Source organism: Giraffa tippelskirchi, chromosome 5 (genome assembly GCF_054371585.1).
Source record: "Giraffa tippelskirchi isolate mGirTip1 chromosome 5, T2T-mGirTip1v1.2.pri, whole genome shotgun sequence".
Lineage (NCBI taxonomy): Eukaryota > Metazoa > Chordata > Mammalia > Artiodactyla > Giraffidae > Giraffa > Giraffa tippelskirchi.
This window is the reverse complement of record NC_137279.1, coordinates 161,554,859-161,576,604: the sequence shown is the minus strand read 5'-3', so window position 1 is coordinate 161,576,604 and position 21,746 is coordinate 161,554,859. Positions and strand designations below refer to the sequence as shown.

General features: G+C 41.6%; 1 protein-coding gene across 16 annotated transcripts in view; it reads left to right on the top strand.

The window, feature by feature from the left end:
• The window catches only part of FGGY (FGGY carbohydrate kinase domain containing), a 486,984-nt gene that overhangs the window by 24,643 nt on the left and 440,595 nt on the right, over positions 1-21,746 (top strand). For 15 of the 16 annotated variants that reach the window (XM_081486697.1, XM_081486688.1, XM_081486693.1 and 12 more), the window contains 2 exons: positions 3,019-3,233; positions 15,987-16,098. In XM_081486697.1, coding sequence (XP_081342823.1) covers positions 3,033-3,233; positions 15,987-16,098 — 313 coding nt within the window. In that variant the 5' untranslated portion in view covers positions 3,019-3,032. The remainder of the gene's footprint in view (positions 1-3,018; positions 3,234-15,986; positions 16,099-21,746) is intronic. The other variant, XM_081486695.1, reaches the window with a different exon arrangement.

Here is a 21,746-nt window from a genome sequence, read left to right as displayed (position 1 = left end):
GAGAGTTGGACTATAAAGAAAGCCGAGCGCCGAAGAATTGATGCTTTCGAACTGTGGTGTTGGAGAAGACTTGAGAGTCCCTTGGACTGCAAGGAGATCTAACCAGTCCATCCTAAAGGAGATCAGTCCTGAGTGTTCATTGGAAGGACTGATGCTGAAGCTGGAACTTCAGTCCTTTGGCCACCTCATGCGAAGAACTGACTCAGTGGAAAAGACCCTGATGCTGGGAAAGATTGAAGGTGGGAGGAGAAGGGGACGACAGAGGATGAGGTGGTTGGATGGCATCACTGACTCTATGGACATGAGTTTGAGTAAACTCTGGGAGTTGGTGATGGACAGGGAGGCCTGGCGTGCTGCAGTCCATGGAGTCACAAAGAGTTGGACACGACTGAGTGACTGAACTGAACTGAACTGAGACACACAAGAGAGAAAGGAAGTTGGAAGGAAAGAGAAGTATGAAGTGAAGACAGTCCTGTAGTGGTGCGGTGCACCTGGGAACCTGTGAGGGTTCAAGGTGTCTGAAGCCTTATGTGAGAATGGGCAGGACTGTGGTAGATGTGGCTGGATAGGAGGCATAGGGCAATTCCCGGAGGGCCTGGGATGCTGTGCCAAGGGCCTCAGCCAGTGGTTTTCAGTCCTTAGGAAGAACTCAACAGAGCCACTGTTGGGGGAGGGTTGAGGGCCAGGCAAGGATGATCTTTGCTCTGATCTATTTCAGTTTCCTTCGTGTAATGGCTTGAAGAAAAAATATCCCTGTTGGATGTTTGCAGGAATGCATGGTTTGAAAACTGGTGCCACTGGTCATGTGGGCGAGGAGAAGAGAAAACAGTTAGGCTGGAGCCTGGGAGTTGTTCTCTGAAGCTCAGAGGAAGGTAGCACTTGTTCCTACTCCAGCTTCCACCTTCGCCTCTCCAGCTGCTCGTGAACCACAGGGGCCACACGCTGTTGGGGGATCATTGTGAGCAAGTCAGAAGCCATCATTTTTAACGAAGCCATTTTTAACTGGGATAAATAGCCAGGACGCCTTAACGGAACACCTGCTGGCTGACTTCGTTTTAGAATCCCCAAGTACGATCTTGCCAAGGGAACATTACCTCTTTGAAGTGAAAGTGTACAGAACACTGCTGTGGTTGAAATTAGACCCTGGGCTCTGAGGCCACCCCGAGCTCATCTAGGGGGCTGTAGCTTGTTCTCCAGCATGAATGTCTTGGGGGCTTGTTCTTATTCTTTAAAAGGCCAGTCTGGAAAATGGAAGCCTCTGTGAGATGTCTGCGTCGTGGGGGCTAATCTGAGCAAAGAGACCCAGAGCGGCAGTGAAGGCCAAGGAATTCCTTGAGTGTTCGCTGGTCAGGTTTCCTTGTAACTCGCAAGGGGTCTGTAAAGAAAACAGATTGTCTAACAAATTCCTGATCCTGTCTCCCTCGAGGCTCCTTCCCAGTCCCAGTCAGTTCACAACACGGCTGCAGTGTATTTGCCTCTTCTCCAAATCTGTGCTGTGAGCTGTTAAGAAGAAAAAGAGAATGTACAGATGTGGGATTGTGGGTTCAGGCTGCTCTTCAGTCATGCTGCTTCATCTCTTAATTTCCGAAACCTTTTTGCCCATCAGTATAATGTGCATGATTATCGCAACTTGCATTTACTGTTCATAAGTGTGTAGACCTAGCGTTAAGAGAAAAGTTCCATGTTCCTTGGAGTCTCATCTTAATCACCTATAAAATAGCCACTCACCATCAGGGTGAGGGGAGAATTGGATGAAAGCAGGCAAAAGATACAAACTTCCAGTTAACAAGATAAATGAATGAGTGAGTGAAGTTACTCAGTCGTGTCCAACTCTTTGCGACCCCATGGACTGTAGTCTACCAGGCTCCTCCATCCATGGGATTTTCCAAGCAAGAGTACTGGAGTGGGTTGCCATTTCCTTCTCCAGGGGATCTTCCCAACCCAGGGATCGAACCTGGGTCTCCCGCATTGTAGGCAGACGCTTTACCTTCTGAGCCACCAGGGAAGATAAATGAATACTAGGAATATAATGTTCAATGCGATAAATATAATTAACACTGCTGTATTTGTATATGAAAGTTGTTAAGAGAGTAGATCCTATGAGACCTCATGACACGAATGTTTTCCTGTTTCTTTACTTTTCAATCTGTATGAGATGATAGATATTTACTAGATGTATTGTGATAATCATTTCTTACGGTATGTATGCCATATCATTATGCTGTGTACCTTGAACTTAAAGAGTTCTGTATGTCAATTATACCTTAATAAAATTGGAATAAAAATAGTCTCACCTTGTAGCATCACAGTGATTAGAGGGCCCCTATGACTTCCCTGGTGGCTCAGATGGTAAAGCATCTGCCTACAATGCGGGAGACCCAGGTTCGATCCCTGGGTCGGGAAGATCCCCTGGAGAAGGAAATGGCAGCCAACTCCAGTACTCGTGCTTGGAAAATCCCATGGATGGAGGAGCCTGGTAGACTACAGTCCATGAAATCACAAAGAGTCGGACACGACTGAGTGACTTCACTCACTCATGTACTGTTTAAAGTGCCTATTGGCATGTGATAGGTGCTCAGTAGATAGTTTTTTGAATGAATGGCTGACTGGGTAGATGAGTTCTTTTTTAACACCATGGCCATTGTCCTTTTGATTCAAATTCAGTGAGGAAAAAATGCATATCTGTTGCTTCCATATTCTCAGTTCTACAACCCTTTATTTATCCTCATTGCACTTTTCATCCGATATCACGACTTTGCTTGAATAATGGTGAAGCTTGTAAATGCTCATCATCTGACTCCCTCCAGAGAACAGAAACTCTGTGTCTGAGGCCGCAGATCTGCCTGTTCTCCCACCACCTACCTCAGTGCCTGCTTGCACACTGGCAGCAGTGAACATTTTTCTTGGATTAATGAATAATCATCCAGTTCGTCAGCTGTGCCCCTTCATTTCCACTTTCAAGATGTCCCATGCTCAACTTTTCAGACCCTTCACATGGTTTTGCCCTTGACCCCACAGGTGGAGGGATAGCAATGCCTGGTGGAGATAAGGAACCCAGGAGCTACTATGTGGGCGTGGACGTGGGGACCGGCAGTGTCCGAGCAGCCCTTGTGGACCAGAGGGGCACCCTCTTGGCTTTCGCAGACCAGCCCATCAATCAGTGGGAGCCTCAGTTCAACCACCACGAGCAGTCGTCTGAGGACATCTGGGCTGCATGCTGCGTTGTCTCAAAGGTATGGCCTGAATCTGGCATTCTATCCTTGCACATGCTTCCTTCCCCCCGCTCCTCCGCTCAGTGTCCGTTGTGTATCCATCTGGTGCTGGGGACAATGTAAGGGTAACTTTAGGTACTGGCTTTGCCTTTTGGGAGCTCAGGGTCTGTGACAGAGACCAACAGACGGCAGGGATGTGACATGAGAGGTGTGAGAACAAAGTGACTATAGCTGGAGCTGAGGATGGGGCCAACCCAGAGGGGCTCAGGGTAGACGGTGGAGGACTCAGAGCATGGAGTCAGAGGATTTGGTTGGGTGTGACTGGGTATGAAGATGTTACTGATAACCATAGCTCACCTCTACTGCGCCTTCAGATGTGCCCAGTTCAGTTCTGTTCATTTGCTCAGTCATGTCTGACTCTTTGCGACCCCATGAACCACAGCACGCCAGGCCTCCCTATCCATCACCAACTCCCGGAGTCCACCCAAACCCATGTCCATCGAGTCAGTGATGCCATCCAACCATCTCATCCTCTGTCATCCGCTTCTCCTCCTGCCCCCAATCCTACCCAGCATTAGGGTCTTTTCCAATGAGTCAACACTTCACATGAGGTGGCCAAAGTATTGGAGTTTCAGCTTCAACATCAGTCCTTCCAATGAACACCCAGGACTGATCTCCTTTAGGATGGATTGATTGGATCTCCTTGCAGTCCAAGGGACTCTCAAGAGTCTTCTCCAACACCACAGTTCAAAAGCATCAATTCTGTGGCACTCAGCTTTCTTCACCGTCTAACTCTCACATCCATACATGACCACTGGAAAAACCATAGCCTTGACTAGATGGACTTTTGTTGGCAAAGTAATGTCTCTGCTTTTAAATATGCTATCTAGGTTGGTCATAACCTTCCTTCCAAGGAGTAAGCATCTTTTAATTTCATGGCTGCAATCACCATCAGCAGTGATTTTGGAGCCCCAAAAAATAAAGTCTGACACTGTTTCCACTGTTTCCCCATTTATTTCCCATGAAGTGATGGGACCAGATGCCATGATCTTAGTTTTGTGAACGTTGAGCTTTAAGCCAACTTTTTCACTCTCCTCTTTCACTTTTAAGAGGCTCTTTAGTTCTTCTTCACTTTCTGCCATAAGGGTGGTGTCATCTGCATATCTGAGGTTATTGATATTTCTCCCGGCAATCTTGATTCCAGCTTGTATTTCTTCCAGCCCAGTGTTTCTCATGATGTACTCTGCATATAAGTTAAATAAGCAGGGTGACAATATACAGCCTTGACGTACTCCTTTTCCTATTTGGAACCAGTCTGTTGTTCCATGTCCAGTTCTAACTGTTGCTTCCTGACCTGCATACAGGTTTCTCAAGAGACAGGTCAGATGGTCTGGTATTCCCATCTCTTGAAGAATTTTCCACAGTTTGTTGTGATCCACACAGTCAAAGGCTTTGGCATAGTCAATAAAGCAGAAATAGATGTTTTTCTGGAACTCTCTTGCTTTTTTGATGATCCATCGGATATTGGCAATTTGATCTCTGGTTTCTCTGCCTTTTCTAAAACCAGCTTGAACATCTGGAAGTTCATGGTTCACGTATTGCTGAAGCCTGGCTTGGAAAATTTTGAGCATTACTTTACTAGCGTGTGAGATGAGTGCAATTGTACGGTAGTTTGAGCATTCTTTGGGATTGCCTTTCTTTGGGATTGGAATGAAAACTGACCTTTTCCAGTCCTGTGGCCACTGCTGAGTTTTCCAAATTTGCTGGCATATTGAGTGCAGCACTTTCACAGCATCATCTTTCAGGATTTGAAATAGCTCAACTGGAATTCCATCACCTCTACTAGCTTTGTTCGTAGTGATGCTTTCTAAGGCCCACTTGACTTCACATTCCAGGATGTCTGGCTCTAGGTGAGTGGTCACACCATTGTGATTGTCTGGATCGTGAAGATCTTTTTTGTACAGTTCTTCTATGTATTCTTGCCACCTCTTCTTAATATCTTCTGCTTCTGTTAGGTCCATACCATTTCTGTCCTTTATCGAGCCTATCTTTGCATGAAATGTTCCTTTGGTATCTCTAATTTTCTTGAAGAGATCTCTAGTCTTTCCCAATCTGTTGTTTTCCTCTATTTCTTTGCATTGATCACTGAGGAAGGCTTTCTTATCTCTCCTTGCTATTCTTTGGAACTCTGCATTCAGATGGGAATATCTTTCCATTTCTCCTTTGCTTTTCGCTTCTCTTCTCTTCCCAGCTATCTGTAAGGCCTCCTCAGACAGCCATTTTGCTTTTTTGCATTTCTTTTCCATGGGGATGGCCTTGATCCCTGTCTCCTATACAATGTCACGAACCTCTGTCCATAGTTCATCAGGCACTCTGTCTATCAGATCTAGTCCCTTAAATCTATTTGTCACTTCTACTGTATACTCACAAGGGATTTGATCTAGGTCATACCTGAATGGACTAGTGGTTTTCCCTACTTTCTTCAATTTAAGTCTGGATTTGGTGTGCCCAGTTCTGTGTAAAACAGGTTAACCTCCATCATAGAGGGGAATCCTTTCAATGACTGTACAGAGGCAGTGCTATTGACACCCTCATTTCATTGAGGCAGAAACAGAGGCACAGAAAGGTTAGATAGCTCAGCCATGCTCATGCAGTTAGTAAGCAGGAAAGGCAGGGCTGGAACCTAAGCAGTCTGATTCCAGTGCTGCACCCTGAGTCACTGGACTGTCCTGCCTTCCAAATGGACAAGTGAAGGGAACCTCTTTTGTTCAGAGGGAGCAACATATGCAAAGGCAAGGTGGGCTCTGAGAAAGGAAGGAAGTCAGGCAAGACTAGTACATTTCTGAGTTGTACAAGGTAGGCATTTCTCTTGAGTAGCCTTTGTTTGCAGTCAGCTTGCTGACTTGGAAAAAAGTGACGCTGGATGAGAATTGTTCCCTTTTAGTTTCACTTGACTGGTTTTATATCCCAGTAATCAGGAACGACAGAGATGTTTTTGTCTTTTTTTTTTTTTTCCGGAGGGAAAAATAAAGACCTGGGTTCTGTCTTCTCCCTGTTCCTAGTTTAGTTCCTTAAATATTCATGATGGGCTTGGTAATTTGCAGATGGACAATTCACCATTTTGTCCGTATTGATCAGTCTGTTTAAACTTTCATGAGCTCTGGGCTGCTGTTAGTGCCCCCAGAGAAGAAGGCAAGGAGAGGAGGCTGGGGGTGGGCAGCACCGGAGCATGATATAGGAATAAAAGGGAGGCACGTCTTTTCTTCTGCCTGTTTAATTTTCTTCCTCCCTCCCCCTCCCAGCCCCTGCCTTGGTGAGAATCCTCTACTCTTTGCCCTTGGGTCTCCTTTGTCCTTCCAACATAGAGCCTTTCTTGCCATTAGGAAATTGTCAAGAAGAAAATATAATCCCCTGATGAAAAGCTACTTTAGAACAGGTCTGCTCTAAGTACAGCTTCGTTTAATGTTGGATTTTTAATCATCTCGCAGTGGCAGCCACCACATTATCTGTTTGAGCTCCTTTAGCCATGTGAGTGCTCTGAGCATTTGTCCTTCTTGAGGCTGTGCTTCTAGAGTAAAAATGGATAACACTATGGCGTCTTAGGCCCTTTTTCTCACATGGGGCACAGCCACGTGGCCATGTGTCAGAAGCTGCAGGATAAGCATGACACATCTGCTCATAGCTCATCGCTGTGTGAGGTTGAAGGAGGGAAGCATATTTATACTCGAGAAGTAACACACCAGAGAGCACAAATTCTAGAGCTGGACTGCCTGGATTGACATCCCAGTTCTGATATTTATTAGCTTGTCATCTTGAAAAAATTACTTTTGGTTTCTTGCTTGAGTTTCACCATCTGTAAAATGGGAATGATGACTGTACCTATCTGCATTGGATCGCTGTGAGGATTAAATGAGTTAATGCATCCAAAATGTCATAACAGTGCCTGGAAATGAGTAAGCACTGTGATTCCTATGGCGATTGCACTGATGACAATAACAAAAATGAGTAGATTATGGAGGAGAATGAATTTCTAAGATAGAATGTTGAAAAGTCAAAGTCAGTAAGGGAGGTGCCTCATGGGGAATATTCATGAGGTATTCAGAATACCTTTTCTGGTTAGGGTCTTTCTATGTAAGATTTTGAGAAGCAATGGTCTGGGGCAAAGGGTGACATAAAATACATCCTGACCTGTCTTGTTCTCAAAAACTTCAGGAGCTCAAGAGCTTGAGAGCTGTTGTATTGTTTCCTTTTCTCTAAGCTGCTCACATTGCCTGAGATGGTTTTCCCTTAGTCAAATTAATAAAAATAAGAACAACAGCAGCAACAGTAATAATAGTTACTACTATTATTAGTAATAGTAATAATAGTAATAATTAATAGTAATAATAGCAGTAATAATAATGATGATGGCAACTAACATTTCTTGGGCACTAATTCTGTTCCAGGTATCATGCTGAACACTTTATACCAATCACTTCTTGTTATCTACACAAAAATCTCTTTTTTAAAAACATTGAAGTATAGTTGATTTACAGTGTTATGCTAGTTTCACATGTACAGCAAAGTGATTCAGTTATATATATATATATCTATATTCTTTTTCAGATTATTTTCCCTTATTGATTAGTACAAAATTATTGAGTACAGTTGCCTGTTCTATAGTGTAGGTCCTTGTTCGTTACCTATTTTATATATAGTGAAAGTGAAGTCACTCAATCGTGTCCAGTTCTTTGCGACCCCATGGACTGTAGCCCGCCAGGCTCCTCCATCCATGGGGTTTTCCAAGCAAGAATACTGGAATGTGTTGCCATTCCCTTCTCCAGGGGATCGTCCCGACACAGGGATCAAACCCAGGTCTCCCACATTACAGGCTGACTCTTTACTGTCTGAGCCACCAGGGAAGTAGTGTGTATATATTAATCCCAAACCCCTAATTTATCCCTCCCCTACTTTTCCTATTGGTAACTCTAAGTTTATTTTCTGTGTTTGTAGGTCTGTTTCTATTTTGTATCTAAGCACATTTGTATTCTTTTTTTTTTAGATTCCATGTATAAGCAATAATATATATTTGTCCTTTTCTGCCTGGCTTAGTTCACTTAGTATGACAATCTCTAGGTCCATCTTTATTGCTGCAAATGGCATTATTCATTCTTTTTTTTTTTTTAACTGAGTAATATTCCATCGTATATATGAACCACATCTTCTTTATTCATTTCTCTGTTGATGGAAATTTAGGTTGCTTCCATGTCTTGAGTTCTATGTCATCACTGATTTTAATGGCTTATGTTCCTTTTGGGGGGCTTCCCAGGGGCTCAGTGGTAAAGAATCTACTTGCCAGTGCAGGAGATATGAGTTCCATCCCTGGGTCAGGAAGATCCTCTGAAGGAGGAAATGGCAACCTACTCCAGTATGCTTGCCTGGGAAATCCCATGGACAGAGGAGCCTGGCAGGCTACAGTCCATGGGGTCACAAAAGAGTCAAACACAACTTGGTGACTAAACATTTCTTTTGGAGCCACAAGTCTTAATCACCTCAACAAGGCAAGAACATTGCAAGTTTAGTGTATAGTAACAGGTTCCATTAGGAAGATGATAAGCTGGAGGTGTCATTTAGTCTGCAAATATTTATTGAGCACTGCTGTGTGTTATGCTCTTTGCTAAGAACTGGAGTATATATGGGAGAGGGGGCTACAACAAGTTCTCTTCCTCTAAGGATGAAATAGTTCAGTTGCATGGGAAAAAAATACCCACGAAGTCAACAAAGTACCATTTTTTTTTTCTAAATTGTACCAGCTGTATGAGTAATATATACTTTGAGAGAGAGAGAGAGAGAGCAGAAGGAGTCACACATGTGGAATTGAGCAATGATGTCACCCTCCTACCGTTCACAGAACCTGTATGCTTTACAAAGCATGTTCCTATCCACTTGATTGTCATACGAGGTGGGTAGGGGAGGGATTGTTCCTTCCATATTATAGTTGAAAAGAAAAACTGAGATCCAGAGAGAGTGAAGTGACTTTTCCTAAGTTACCCAAGAAGTGGATGATAAGCCTGAAGTCAGGTCATATCTCTGCATTCCCTCCGTCTCCAACAACCCATACCTTCATCTTTTGTTTAGATCAGCACTGGAATGTAACCTCCTCCTAAATGTCCTTCCCCTCTGCTATTGTTCTCCTTCTTGAGCTGGAATGACATTTTAATGCTAACCTGACAACTCTTCTGTAGCCTCAAACTACTCTTAAGATAGAACTCAGAATTCTTCACATGCGCTCCAGGCCTTGCATGGTTTGGTTTTCGCCTGCTCTTCTGGTTTATCTCATGATCCTTCTCTCAGCTCTGCCTTCCACCTACATTTTCCTTCTGTCCTGTCTTCACACATGCAGTGCTCCCTCTCTTTCACACACATTCTCTCTTCTTCCTGTACACTCTTCCTACCTTCAGCCAATGTATTTCACTCCCATACATCCTTAGATCCATAATGTCCAATGTAGTAGTCACTAGCCACATGCCTTTTCATACTGTTCGTGGGGTTCTCAAGGCAAGAATACTGAAGTGGTTTGCCATTCCCTTCTCCAGTGGACCACATTTTGCCAGAACTCTTCACCATGACCCATCCATCTTGGGTGGCCACACACGGCATGGCTTAGTTTCATTGAGTTAGACAAGGCTGTGGTTCATGTGATCAGATTGGCTAGTTTTCTGTGATTGTGCTTTCAGTCTGTCTGCCCTCTGATGCCCTCTCTCAGCACCTACTGTCTTACTGGGGTTTCTCCTACCTTGGACATGGGGTATCTCTTCATGGCTGCTCCAGCAAAGCATGGCCACAGTTCCTTACCTTGGACGCTGGGTATCTCTTCACGGCTGCCGCTCCTGATCTTGGACATGGGGTATCTCCTATCGGCCACTGCTCCTGACCATGGACGTGGGGTATCTCCTCTCAGCCGCCACTCCTGACCTTAGACGTGGGGTGTCTCCTCTCGGCCGCTCGCTGCTCCAGTGCCATTACTTTGCCAACAAAAGTCCGTCTAGTCAAGGCTATGGTTTTTCCAGTGGTCATGTATGGATGTGAGAGTTGGACTGTAAAGAAAGCTGAGCACTGAAGAATTGATGCCTTTGAGCCGTGGTGTTGGAGAAGACTCTTGAGAGTCCCTTGGACTGCAAGGAGATCCAACCAGTCCATCCTAAAGGAGATCAGTCCTGGGTGTTCATTGGAAGGACTGATGCTGAAGCTGAAACTCCAATCCTTGGCCACCTGATGTGAAGAACTGACTCATTGGAAAAGACCCTGATGCTGGGAAAGATTGAGGGCAGGAGGAAAAGGGGACGACAGAGGGTGAGATGGTTGGATGGCATCACCGACTCAATGGACATGAATTTGGGTAGACTCCAGGAGCTGGCGATGGACAGGGAGGCCTGGTGTGCAGGCCTGGTGTGCTACAGTCCGTGCGGTTGCAAAGAGTCGGACACTACTGAGGGACTAAACTGAGCCACATGTCACCATTTACCTTTAGGTAAAATGAAGTGTAGGTCAAAATTCACTTCCTGGAAACACTTTTTTTGCACAGGTTTCTACAATATCAGCTCCTCAGGTCCTTCAAGTGTTTCCTCAAATCTCACCTTTTTGGCAACTGTCTCTGCCTTCCCCAGCATTCCTGATTTCCCTGACATCACTTTCTAGTATACTGTACGTACACTATATAATTTTTTCAGTTTATGGTTGTTGTCTATCCCCACAATTTAACCTCCAAAAGGGTAAGGAATTGAAAAAAAATTTTTTTTTCTTTCCCTTGCTTCCCAAATACCCAGAAGAGTGCATAGCGTGATCTTAGAAGGGGCTTGATGGTATTGCATATTTGCTGACTGATTGAATGAATGAGTAATTGAATTGTGTAGGCAATGGGGACTGATGGGCCTGAGGGAACTAGGGATTTCATAACCTCATGCACACCCCCAAAGCTGACAAAGGCATTCAAATCAAGATTTAAAAGAATACAGTACCAGCCACATGGAACTCTGTTGCAAGCTGAATTCCGTGAGGCCCCAGGCCTCGACCCTTGATTCAGATAGAGCTAAAGATAAAACCAGGTATGCCTCTGACCCTACACTTCTCAGTTTGGAAGATTTCTGAAGAACGCTGTCTCCCCACCCAAAATGGCAGAGCCTGCTGATTTAAAACACATGCAGGATTGAACTGTTTCCCACAGTCAGAACAAAGCGATGCACAATCCCTTCCCCAAATATTTGTTTGCTGCCCCATAGCTACGAGTTGACAGTTGTGAGACATGGACCAGGTTACTGAATGAAGTTGCAGAAATCTCCTTCTCTGGAAATTCTTTAGCAGAGCAATGTGCTTTCTCTCTAGCCGAGGAAATTCCCTTGATGCCAAGTTGTTGGGGCGAGTTTACTAGCCTACTTTCTTCTTCCATTAATGAGAGTATAAAAAAGAATCCTCAGGTCAGCAGGTCGAAGTCCCAGGGGCCTTCTGGGTAGTGTGACTCTGACAGCCATCTCTCTGAGATGGTTTAGCTGGGGGGTGGGGTGGAGGAGTTGTGGGGGTGGGGGTGGGTCTCAATCATGATAAGCATGATCATAACGTATTTCCATATAAGGCTGGGCAAATGACAGTGGCTGCCTAACCAAATCAGGTTTAAATGCATGTCACAGTTATTTCTCCAGTTCTTTGTGATAGGTTTCCCTTTTAGAGATGGAGATGCTGAATCTTTGTTGCTGAAAAGCCATAATTAGAATATAGAACTCTGTAGGTCTTCAGAGGGGATTCATAAAATAGATTGAAGAGAATATTTTCTTTGCTTCTACTGGAAGGTCACCTTCACCACAATTCTTAGGAGGATTCGAGTTTAATTTTTCAATCGTTCATCCTGTGGTTTTTATATGTGATTACATGGCACAGAGAGCATGCTATACTTCATACATAAGATTTCATAAACACAATTAATGAAGCATCAAGTGAGTTCTTCCATCCTTCACGTTTCCTACAAAGTGCTTTTCTCACAAAGAGCTTTTGGTTCTAAAGCACTTTCAAACTAATTGACACTTTTGATCCTTACCTGTCTCTCTGTCAGGAACCTGAGGCTCATAAAGGTGATGATATTAGTGCAAGATTACCTGAACTGGGAGTTGGGACCAGAAGCTGCTGGCTCTTTTGATACCATAGCGTATGCTCCTTTCTACTGCAGAGCCGCCTTTTTGTATTGTTTTATTGCATTTTCTACCTGTTCTCTCCCACTTCCTCTCTTGACTAGAGACCTCTTGAATGCCTGTGTGGGATGGGCTTGCCTAAGTCAGGCATGCACTCTCTGGGGACAGAGATCAATAGGGCTGCGTGGCAGATAGAAGTTAGGGCTGGTTTATGGATTGACAGATTGAGGCTCCATGAATTCAAAGATTGGATGCAATTAATTTACTCATATAATGGCTGCTACTTCTTGTTTACTGATGTTGGGCTAATCACACCTTATTTCGCTGAATTCTCCTAACATTATTAGGAGATATAGTCTAAGTAGTAGCTTTGCATAACCAAGGGAGCTGGTTTTTTGGCTTCCTAAAGTCACAAGACTAGTTGTGGTGGAGCCGTGTTTCAAACTCAGGTAGTCTGCACCCAACACCATTGATATTAGCCACTATCTAGAGATTTCAAAGCCAACTTGGAAAGACATTCCAGGCAGAGTTGGCCATGCTTATAAATGCTGCAGAGACATGATCCAGCAAGACAAGGTGACTGGAAGGACTGAAATTGTGTAACCTGACTTGGACCATGTAGCCAGAGTGATGGAGCTAGGATTTGAAACCAGGTCTTTGTGGCTCTTTGTCATGAACTTATTTGCTCCTCATGCTCTTCTAATTCTAGATGGATCAATGTAGTAAAGGTTTACAGGGTGTTCACCTGGTACTGTGGGGCAAAGATGTTGCCTGGAGTCACAGTTGGGTCACTGCAATGTTCTTCTGAGGACACATGCCCTGTCTGCAGGATAAGTCTCTCGGGCAGGTAGGCAGTGTGGTGGAGTAGAAAGAACATAGCCACTGACTGTCTCTGAAACAGGATTAAGTTCAAGTTCTCAATCTCTGGGATGTGCTTGCTCTTCCCTTCTCTCCCTAGTCTTCTACTTAGTCTTTTTATGAAATGAAAATACTAAATGTCCTCAGTAGGCTTTGTAACGATTAAATAAGGTGATGCTTGTAAAGTACCTGGCACACAGCAAGTGCTCAATACATGATGGTATTTTATTATTTGTTGTTAATATTTGAAAAAAAAATAATGCTTTTCCTTGTTGAAAATATGTAATAATTGTGTAGCTCTTATTTGAGGAACACATTCAAAGTAAGAAATAGAGTCCTAAATGACAAGTCTGGCATTCCATAACAGGGGAAAAGAAGAATTGTACATTTTATCTCTTTAAATTTATTTTTAATTTTTTTTAACTTTTTTAATGGTGATGGACACTTTTGAATTGATTTTTGTGGGATTTAAAAGGTTATTATCTGTTTTAAGTTTCCAGGAAATGTTAATGAATATAATCACTTGTGTTTTTTCACAAAAGGAAACTGTGGAAACAAAAATAAAAAAATAGAATTAATAAATCTGTTATTCTACAACTTAAAAAATTACATGACAAAGTGAAAAATCTCCCATCTCCTCCAGCTGTCGTTTCTGCTCTCAGAGGCAACCATTAGTAACAGTTGTATATGCTTTTTCTTTTTTTTTACCGTATTAATGTACCATGAATATATTTCCATTTTTTTGTGTTTTATAGCTCAGTTTTTTCAAAAATATTTAACAGCTTGAGGTATAATTTATATACCATAAAATCATCAATTTAAATGTATAATTCAGTGATTTTATTAAATTTACACATTTGTATAATCATCACCATAATTAAATTTTAGAACATTTCTATTTCTAAGTGAAAGTCGCTCAGATGTGTCCGTCTCTTTGCTACCCAATGGACTGTACAGTCCATGGACTTCTCCAGGCCAGAATACTGGAGTGGGTAGCTGAACCTTCTCCTGGGGTTCTTCCCAACCCAGAGATCAAACCCAGGTCTCCCATATTGCAGGCGGATTCTTTACCAGCTGAGCCACAAGGGAAGCCCAAGAATACTGGCGTGGGTAGCCCATTCCTTCTCCAGCAGATCTTCCCGACCCAGGAATCGAACCAGGGTCTCCTGCATTGCAGGAGGACTCTTTACCAGCTGAGCTGTCAGGGAAGCCCATAACGTTTCTGTTAAACCCTCAAAGTTCCCTTATGCCTGTTTGTAGTCAGTCCTCAGCCCTAGATAGATAATTTTTTCTGTCTTTATAGTTATTCGTTTCTAGAAAGTTTACATAAATGGAATCATGCAACATATCTTCTTTTGTGTCTGACTTTTTTCACTTAGTATAATGTTTTTAAGGTTAATTCATGTGGTTACACATATCATTGTGTGGATATACCACACTTGGTTTCACCATTTGGTTAAACCATGATGAATATTTGATTTGTTCCCAGTTTTAGATTATTTTGAATATTGCTGCTGTGAATATTCACATATGTTGACATATGTTTTTATTTTTCCTGCTTGGATACCAAGGAGTGAAATTGCTGAATTCTGTGATAAATTTTATTGCACTTCGTGAAATAACTACATTGTTTATCTTCTTGTTATTGAGTTATAAGTGTTCTTTATATATTCCATATATGTCTATTATCAGATGTATGGATTGCAAATGTTTTCTTCTAATATTTAGCTTATCTTTTCACTATCTTATTGTTTCTTTTAAAGAGCAAAACTTAATTCTTAACATTTGAATTTGCATTTGAATTCTTAAGTCTTAATTCTTAACATTTGGGGATATGATACATTTTAAAGTTAATGTTTATGTATGGTGTAAGATAAAAGTCTAAAAGTATGGGGGTTTTTTGCATATGTTTTGTGGGAATGTTTTAGGTACAGTTTTATTTTTCAAGAAAGATTACTTCTCAGTTTCTTATGTGACTTTGGTTAAGTTTTATTCCCCTCAAATAGTTGTTTTTGATGATTTTGTCCAGTTTTATGCTTTTATTTTGTTAAAAGGATTTGCCAACTTCTTCATAAAACCAAACCCAGAATATGCTTCTCTACTCCTTTTTTTTAATGGTGTAGAAAATTCTGTTTTATAGGTGTATCATAGTTTATTTAATAAAATGGCTTTTACCAATTTTTATATTCGTAAACAGTTAACCTTGGTTTATATAATATTTTACTTACTTATGCTAATAATTCATTAAGGTAGTTTCCTAGAAGTGGGATTTCTGGGTCAAAAGTTATATATGTTTTTAATTTTAATAAATACTATACTATATTCTTCAAAATCTGTACTAAATTATCACATTGTTAGAATAATATAAAGAGGGCCCACTTCTTCCTATCTTGCCACTATTAATATTATATATTCTTAATTTTTACATTTTTGCCAATAAGAAAGACGAAGAATGGAGTATTTTTATTTGCATTTATTTAATTTTAGTGTAGTTGGGAATTGTTTTATATACTCTTTATATACTCTTTGACTGTTTCTTTTATGAGGTGACTTCTCATGTCCTTTGCTTAATTTCCAATTAGATTGGTTGTCTTTTTTAAATTTAATGTATAGAATATTCTGATATTTTAGTGATATTGAGTTTTTATCTGTGTTTTGTTGAAAGTACTTTATTAATTTCCTTCTAGTCATAACTGTTTTAAGTCTTTTAAAAGCCTGTATTGTAATTCATATTTTTATTGATTTGTTTTTAAAACAGAAAGTTGTACAAGGGGTCAATTTACACCAAATTCGAGGGCTTGGGTTTGATGCCACATGTTCTCTGGTTGTTTTGGATAAGCAGTTTCATCCTTTACCAGTCAATCATGAAGGTAGGACCATTTCTGTCTCTTTTTCTGGTGGTGGGAGACTGGCTGGGGCCCAGGTGGAGCATGAAATCAAGTGTCTGTTATCGCCATGAGTGAGATTTACAAGTGGAGCATAGAGACCAGAAATCATGTCCCCAGAGGTTAAGAGTTTGGACAGCAGTTAGTCAGAGAGGGGTGACATTAGGATTAGGTGGATTAGGAAGAGACTCTGCTCCCTAGGGCACAAGAGCAACAGTAGAAAGTCTGATGTAGGATGGACATGGAATCATTAGCTCAGAGTGAGTAGCCTTGAAACAGGTAAGTGGTCTGGGCCTTTCCAAGGAAGGCAGCCTGGAGTTGCTTATGCATACGAATTTCCTCCACCACATTCAGTTGAGTGGGTGAGTCAAGTTAATTTAAAGGAGACAGAACAAGACAGATAGAACCATATGTCACACAAAAGCTGGAAACAAATGGTCTCTATTTTCAGTAGTCAGACCAAAGATGTTCCCGTTGAATGATGTTGTTCTAATAGTAATAGACATTCATGAGTACTATAATGAGCTGTTTCAAATGTTTAAGTGCCACTTGCATCTACCATCAGAAAATTTTCATGGATGAGTATGTGCCCTTTTGGGATACTTTAGCCAGTAGTGCTAGCACTGAAGTTGCAACCCCAAAAGTCAGGTAGGCAATATAAGTGAGTAAAGTGGGCTAAATTTGAGAAAAATAACAGCACATGTGCAGAGATAAATTTCAACTGATATTTATCCTTTTAATGAGTGGCAGACATTTGGGAGTGGTGGAGCTCTCTGCATTTTCAGTTGACTGTTACCAGCATGGATATCACAGCATGCTTTGGGTTGTGTTAAAAAATCCTTAGTAGTGGACACTGCTGTAGTAGCACCATTTCTTAAATGGTAGCTGTAGACACTGGGGCACTCTGAGACACTCTGAAATTGGAGTAAGATAGTTTCAGATCTTAACCCTGCTACTACTGAGCTGTGACGCCTTGAGTGAATCGTTTAACCTCTGCATGACTTGGTTTCATCATTGAAAGACTTGGAATAATGAATCAGCACTTTGCTGTGAGAGTTAAGTGAGACAATTAACCTGATTGTTTAGAAAAGTTTCTTCCATCCGATTATAAATTCCTTAACTTAGGAGAGTGTGTTCCACTCATTCCTATGGACCTGATGCATGGAACGGTGATATTTATAAATGACGTGCCCTGAAGAAGTATGCAAATGGATGAATGGTTAGAACACAAGTAGTAATGGTGACCATCTTTTACACACACGCATTTTTTTCTAATTATGTCACATTTACTAGCACCCTTTGTGTGCCAATCCCTGTCTTATTAAGTGTCAAGGCTTCAAAGATGGATACAAGTGGTCCTTGTTCTCAGTGGCTCAGTTGGCATTGTTCTGGTCCAGGAGCGGCACCTGTCTGGACCACTTCAGAGAGCAGAGACCCAAAGAATGGGACTGAACCTGTGCACTCAGCTCAGCAGCAGCAAGCCCTCTCCAGCCATGGAGCAGGCTGCCTGGGGAGGCTGCCAGGGCTGCTTTGTAGGCTGGCTTTAAGGAGCGGTCAGGTGATGTTCTGTCAGGGATGTTGTGTGAGGAATTGTTATTTTGCATGGGGCTTTAGATGCTAAGAGCCCAAGTTCCAAGGACTCTATACCTCTAATTTGCTAAAATACATGGTTTTAAACTCTGGTTGCAAGTTAGAATCAACTGGAGATCTTTTTAAGATTATCAGTTCATGAGCCTTACCCAGGGTTGTTTTTATCCAGTTGGCTTGGGTGAAGCTAGGCTATCAGTGTTTTTATAAAGTTTCCTCAATAATTCTAGTATTTGGAGAATCACTGGGTACAGATGAATGAACAGCTAAAATATTAGGAACAAGAACATTTGGAACGGAGGAAGAGTTCTTTGTTAAATCTGCTTATACCAGCACCCTCAGATACCATCTTTTCTTCTTAGTGTAGGTAGAATTGCTTCCTATTAACAATTAAAAGGGTACGTAGGTAGATACCCTAATTATAAGTGTTGAAAATATTGGGTAATTAGGTTGCAACCTATTAAATAAAAGAGTAGCTAGGTTGCAACCCTAATTATAAGTGTTGAAAAAAATTGTATTCCACCTAAAAGGTTAAAATGTACCCATTCATCATATGCACCCAGCTGCAGGTACCCCTTACCAATTTCTTGCCTTTCAGTAGGTTCTATTAAGGTTAGATTTTATGTGCAGTGGATCAGCCTGTGTTGGAAAGTGAAATTCAGATTTTAAGGGTGAATTAAAGGGTCTTTAATGACTTCTCCTTACCTGGCAATGACCCATTCTTGATTGGTCAGTTGGAGTAATTGTGGAGTGGGATCAAAAAAATTAGCTATCACCATTAAAACCAGGGGCTTCTGAGGTGGTGCGAGTGGTAAAGAATCCACCTGCCAATGCAGGAGACACAAGAAATGCAGGTTCAGTCCCTGGGTTGGGAAAATCTCCTGGCGTAGGAAATGGCAACCCAATCCAGTATTCTTGCCTGTAAAATTCCATGGACAGAGAAGCCTGGCAAGCTATAGTCCTTGGGGCCACCAAGAGTTGGACATGACTGAGCACACACAGACATTAAAACCAAACCCAGAAGACTGGCAGAATTTACAATCTTTAGATGGTAACCAAAAAAAAGAAAAAAGATTCCCAAGTAAACTAAGTACAATAGTTTAAGGACACTGATCTATGTGATAAAATCATCTCATTCTTCAGTTTCTCTTCCTTTAAAGGTCAGAGCAGCTCCGGGTTGGACCATGGTGCCATTGCTCTGTGCTTCCTACCTCTGCAGCCCACCTGGCTCAGACCATAACTCTGGGTGAATCATTCCAGCCACAGGAGCTCTTGCGAGGGAGAGGAATTGAGGGTGATAATTTAGGGTCAGGGAGGAAGTTACTCCTTAGGCTACTCTGCAACAGAAACCTAATGTTTAGATGCTTTTCTGATCTAGTCATTTCCTTCAAATATCCCTGGAACACCTCCTGTGAGGCATTCACAGTATTAACTGAATGAGTACAGGGATGAATAATCTGCCCAAGGGTAAGCTGACTATGTAACCCTAATTCTTCTCTATTAGATTGTTTCCAATTGTATTAAATATGATGCCGTCTTGCGTCTGTGCTCTGTTGGTCGCACATGTTGCCTCTGTTGTGTGGTCCCTCTTCCCTCTTCTTCACCTGCCTACCCAGTGACCAGTCATTTTCAGAATTAACCAAAAGCTTTCCTGCCTATCGGAAGCTCCCTGTGCACCCTCAGGTTTCGCTAACTGAAGCCTTCTCTGCGCCCCTCCTCTTCTATGTACCATATCCAGGTCTTCTGTCCTGGCAGTCATCACTACATACAGACTGTTTTGTCCACTTACCCACCTGCTCCGTAAGGGCAGGGTCTATGGCACATTCTTCTTGGAATCTCAGCACCCAGCACTGTGTCTGACATGTAGCAAATGGTAAATAAAAGATGAAGTGAACTTTCAGTGGAGTCATTTGTTTGTATTTTTCTACAAGCACTGGAAAGATTAACTTCCATGTTGTTGTCTATAATGAACATTATTAATTAATAATCTTAATAAATAGAATAAAGTAATTGATTCTGCACAGTCTTCATTATGTCATTCTGAGAGCCTCTTCATGTAGAGCAGTAGTAGCTGATCAGTCTGTCTTTACAGTTAACAGTTTAGCAACGGGGGTTTTTGTCTTGAAGCAGCTGCAAATACATTCTATACAATATTGAAGATGGAATGCTGATACCTTTCCAACACCCATACACGTGTGTGTGTGTGTGTGTGTATGCATGATATGTGTTCACACACCCACATTCTGATTCCGTCATGGTTCTTGAATAGGACTTGGACATCAGTATTTTTTAAAGCTGTCCCAAGAGATTCTAATGTGCAACTAGGGTTGAGAACCAGAGCTGTAAGTGGTTTTGTTATATAGTAGAATCCACTCAACCCTTTATACAAAATTTTAGACGTGCTTATGAAAGGTTTCGTGTACTTTCTTTTATTTTCAATGTGTTAATGTTGTTTGAGGAGTTTTTGGGGACCTGAAATCTCTCTGGTCAGGCAAATCAGTGACTGAGGCCTTGACTTGTTTCAAAGATGACATAATTTAGATATTTTCTCAGGTTGACTTTTTTTGTTATGTTTTAAAAATTCTTTCTTGAATATGTGGAAGAGTAAGGAAAATAAGATAACAGCCTCCTATGTATGTATGAGGATAAACAGATGAAGTTTAATCATATTTGCCACAATTCTTTGTTTTTTTTTTCTTTAAGGAAAAAACCCTTTAGTCCATGCCATCATGCCCTCCTCCTCTCCTCTGTCCAGCAGGTGATGGTTCTGCTGTAGTTGGTGTTCACAAACGCTTTTCTTCTGTGCCTTTATCACGTGTGTATACCCACAACAACAAACAATATATATTGTGTTTAAAAATACCCCAACCAGTGTAGCTCAAGTTTAAACTTGTTTTACTAATTTATTTATCCATTTTCTGCACAGATCTACTTTCAAAACACACTTATGCTTTTCCCAGCTATGAGAGAGCAGGCAGGTCTTCAAGCCTGGAGGCAGTTTGTCATTGAAAATGACCTAGATCTCAGAGTTGTTTATAGGATTAAATGAGATGATGTATATAAAATGTTTAGCACAGGGCTGCCAACACACACACACACACACACACACACACACACACACACAGCTTTATAAACATTTGTTATTAGCAAAATTATATAATAGCTGCAGTTATTTTGCCAATAAACAAAATAAGTTGTGAAGTGCCTGGCTCAGTTCCTCTGGAGTCCTTTTTCTCTTTCCCATTTATAATCTGCCAGGTATATTCATTACTGTTCTCTGCATTTTGCCATTGGAGGAAGCAGAGGACTGTGAAAAGAGTAGTGACTTGCCCATCACTGCAGTATGAATTGACAAAGGCTGGGGCAGGGAAAAAGGAGCAATTAGTTCCTCTGTGGGCTACAGGGTGTCAGAGGTAGGATGTGAGGGGCGCTGCCCATGCTCCTTTTCCAGATGGTTTCAAATTCTGCTTCCTATGAAACATTCCTCTTGGGGGTCTGATATGTGACAAGTATGTGCCATATCTTTATGCACATTATCTTTTGTTCAGTGAATGAAAAATCTCAGCTAATCCGTCTAGGCCTGGTTATCCCTATTTTATAGAGAAGAACACTTAGGCTGAGAAAAATTCCACAACTTTTCCAGTATCTCTGTCTGTACTGAAAGAGCATTCCACGTTAGGTCTGCTTGGTTCCCCAAATGGGAAAAAAATATTCCAGTGTTTCCCACTCCACAAAACCAACCAAGTGAGGAAAAAGCACTTACATTAACTAATTTTAATTAAAGTGACTGGAGGCAGTAAGACTATAAGCAGATAATAGCCATTATGTAGATGTATATGATAATTATAGCTGTAATATATGTCCTGATTTCCAGGAGGCATACCTTAAAAAGCTGAAGTATTGTTTGGGCTTATTTCATTGGTTCTTTGCTTGAGTATACATCCAGAAAAGTTTTTCTTAGATGTAAGGGATAGGAGAGGGGAAAAGTTGAGAGAATGAATGGCAATACTGTATAATTAATCAGTGAATCTTGACTAGGTTTTTTT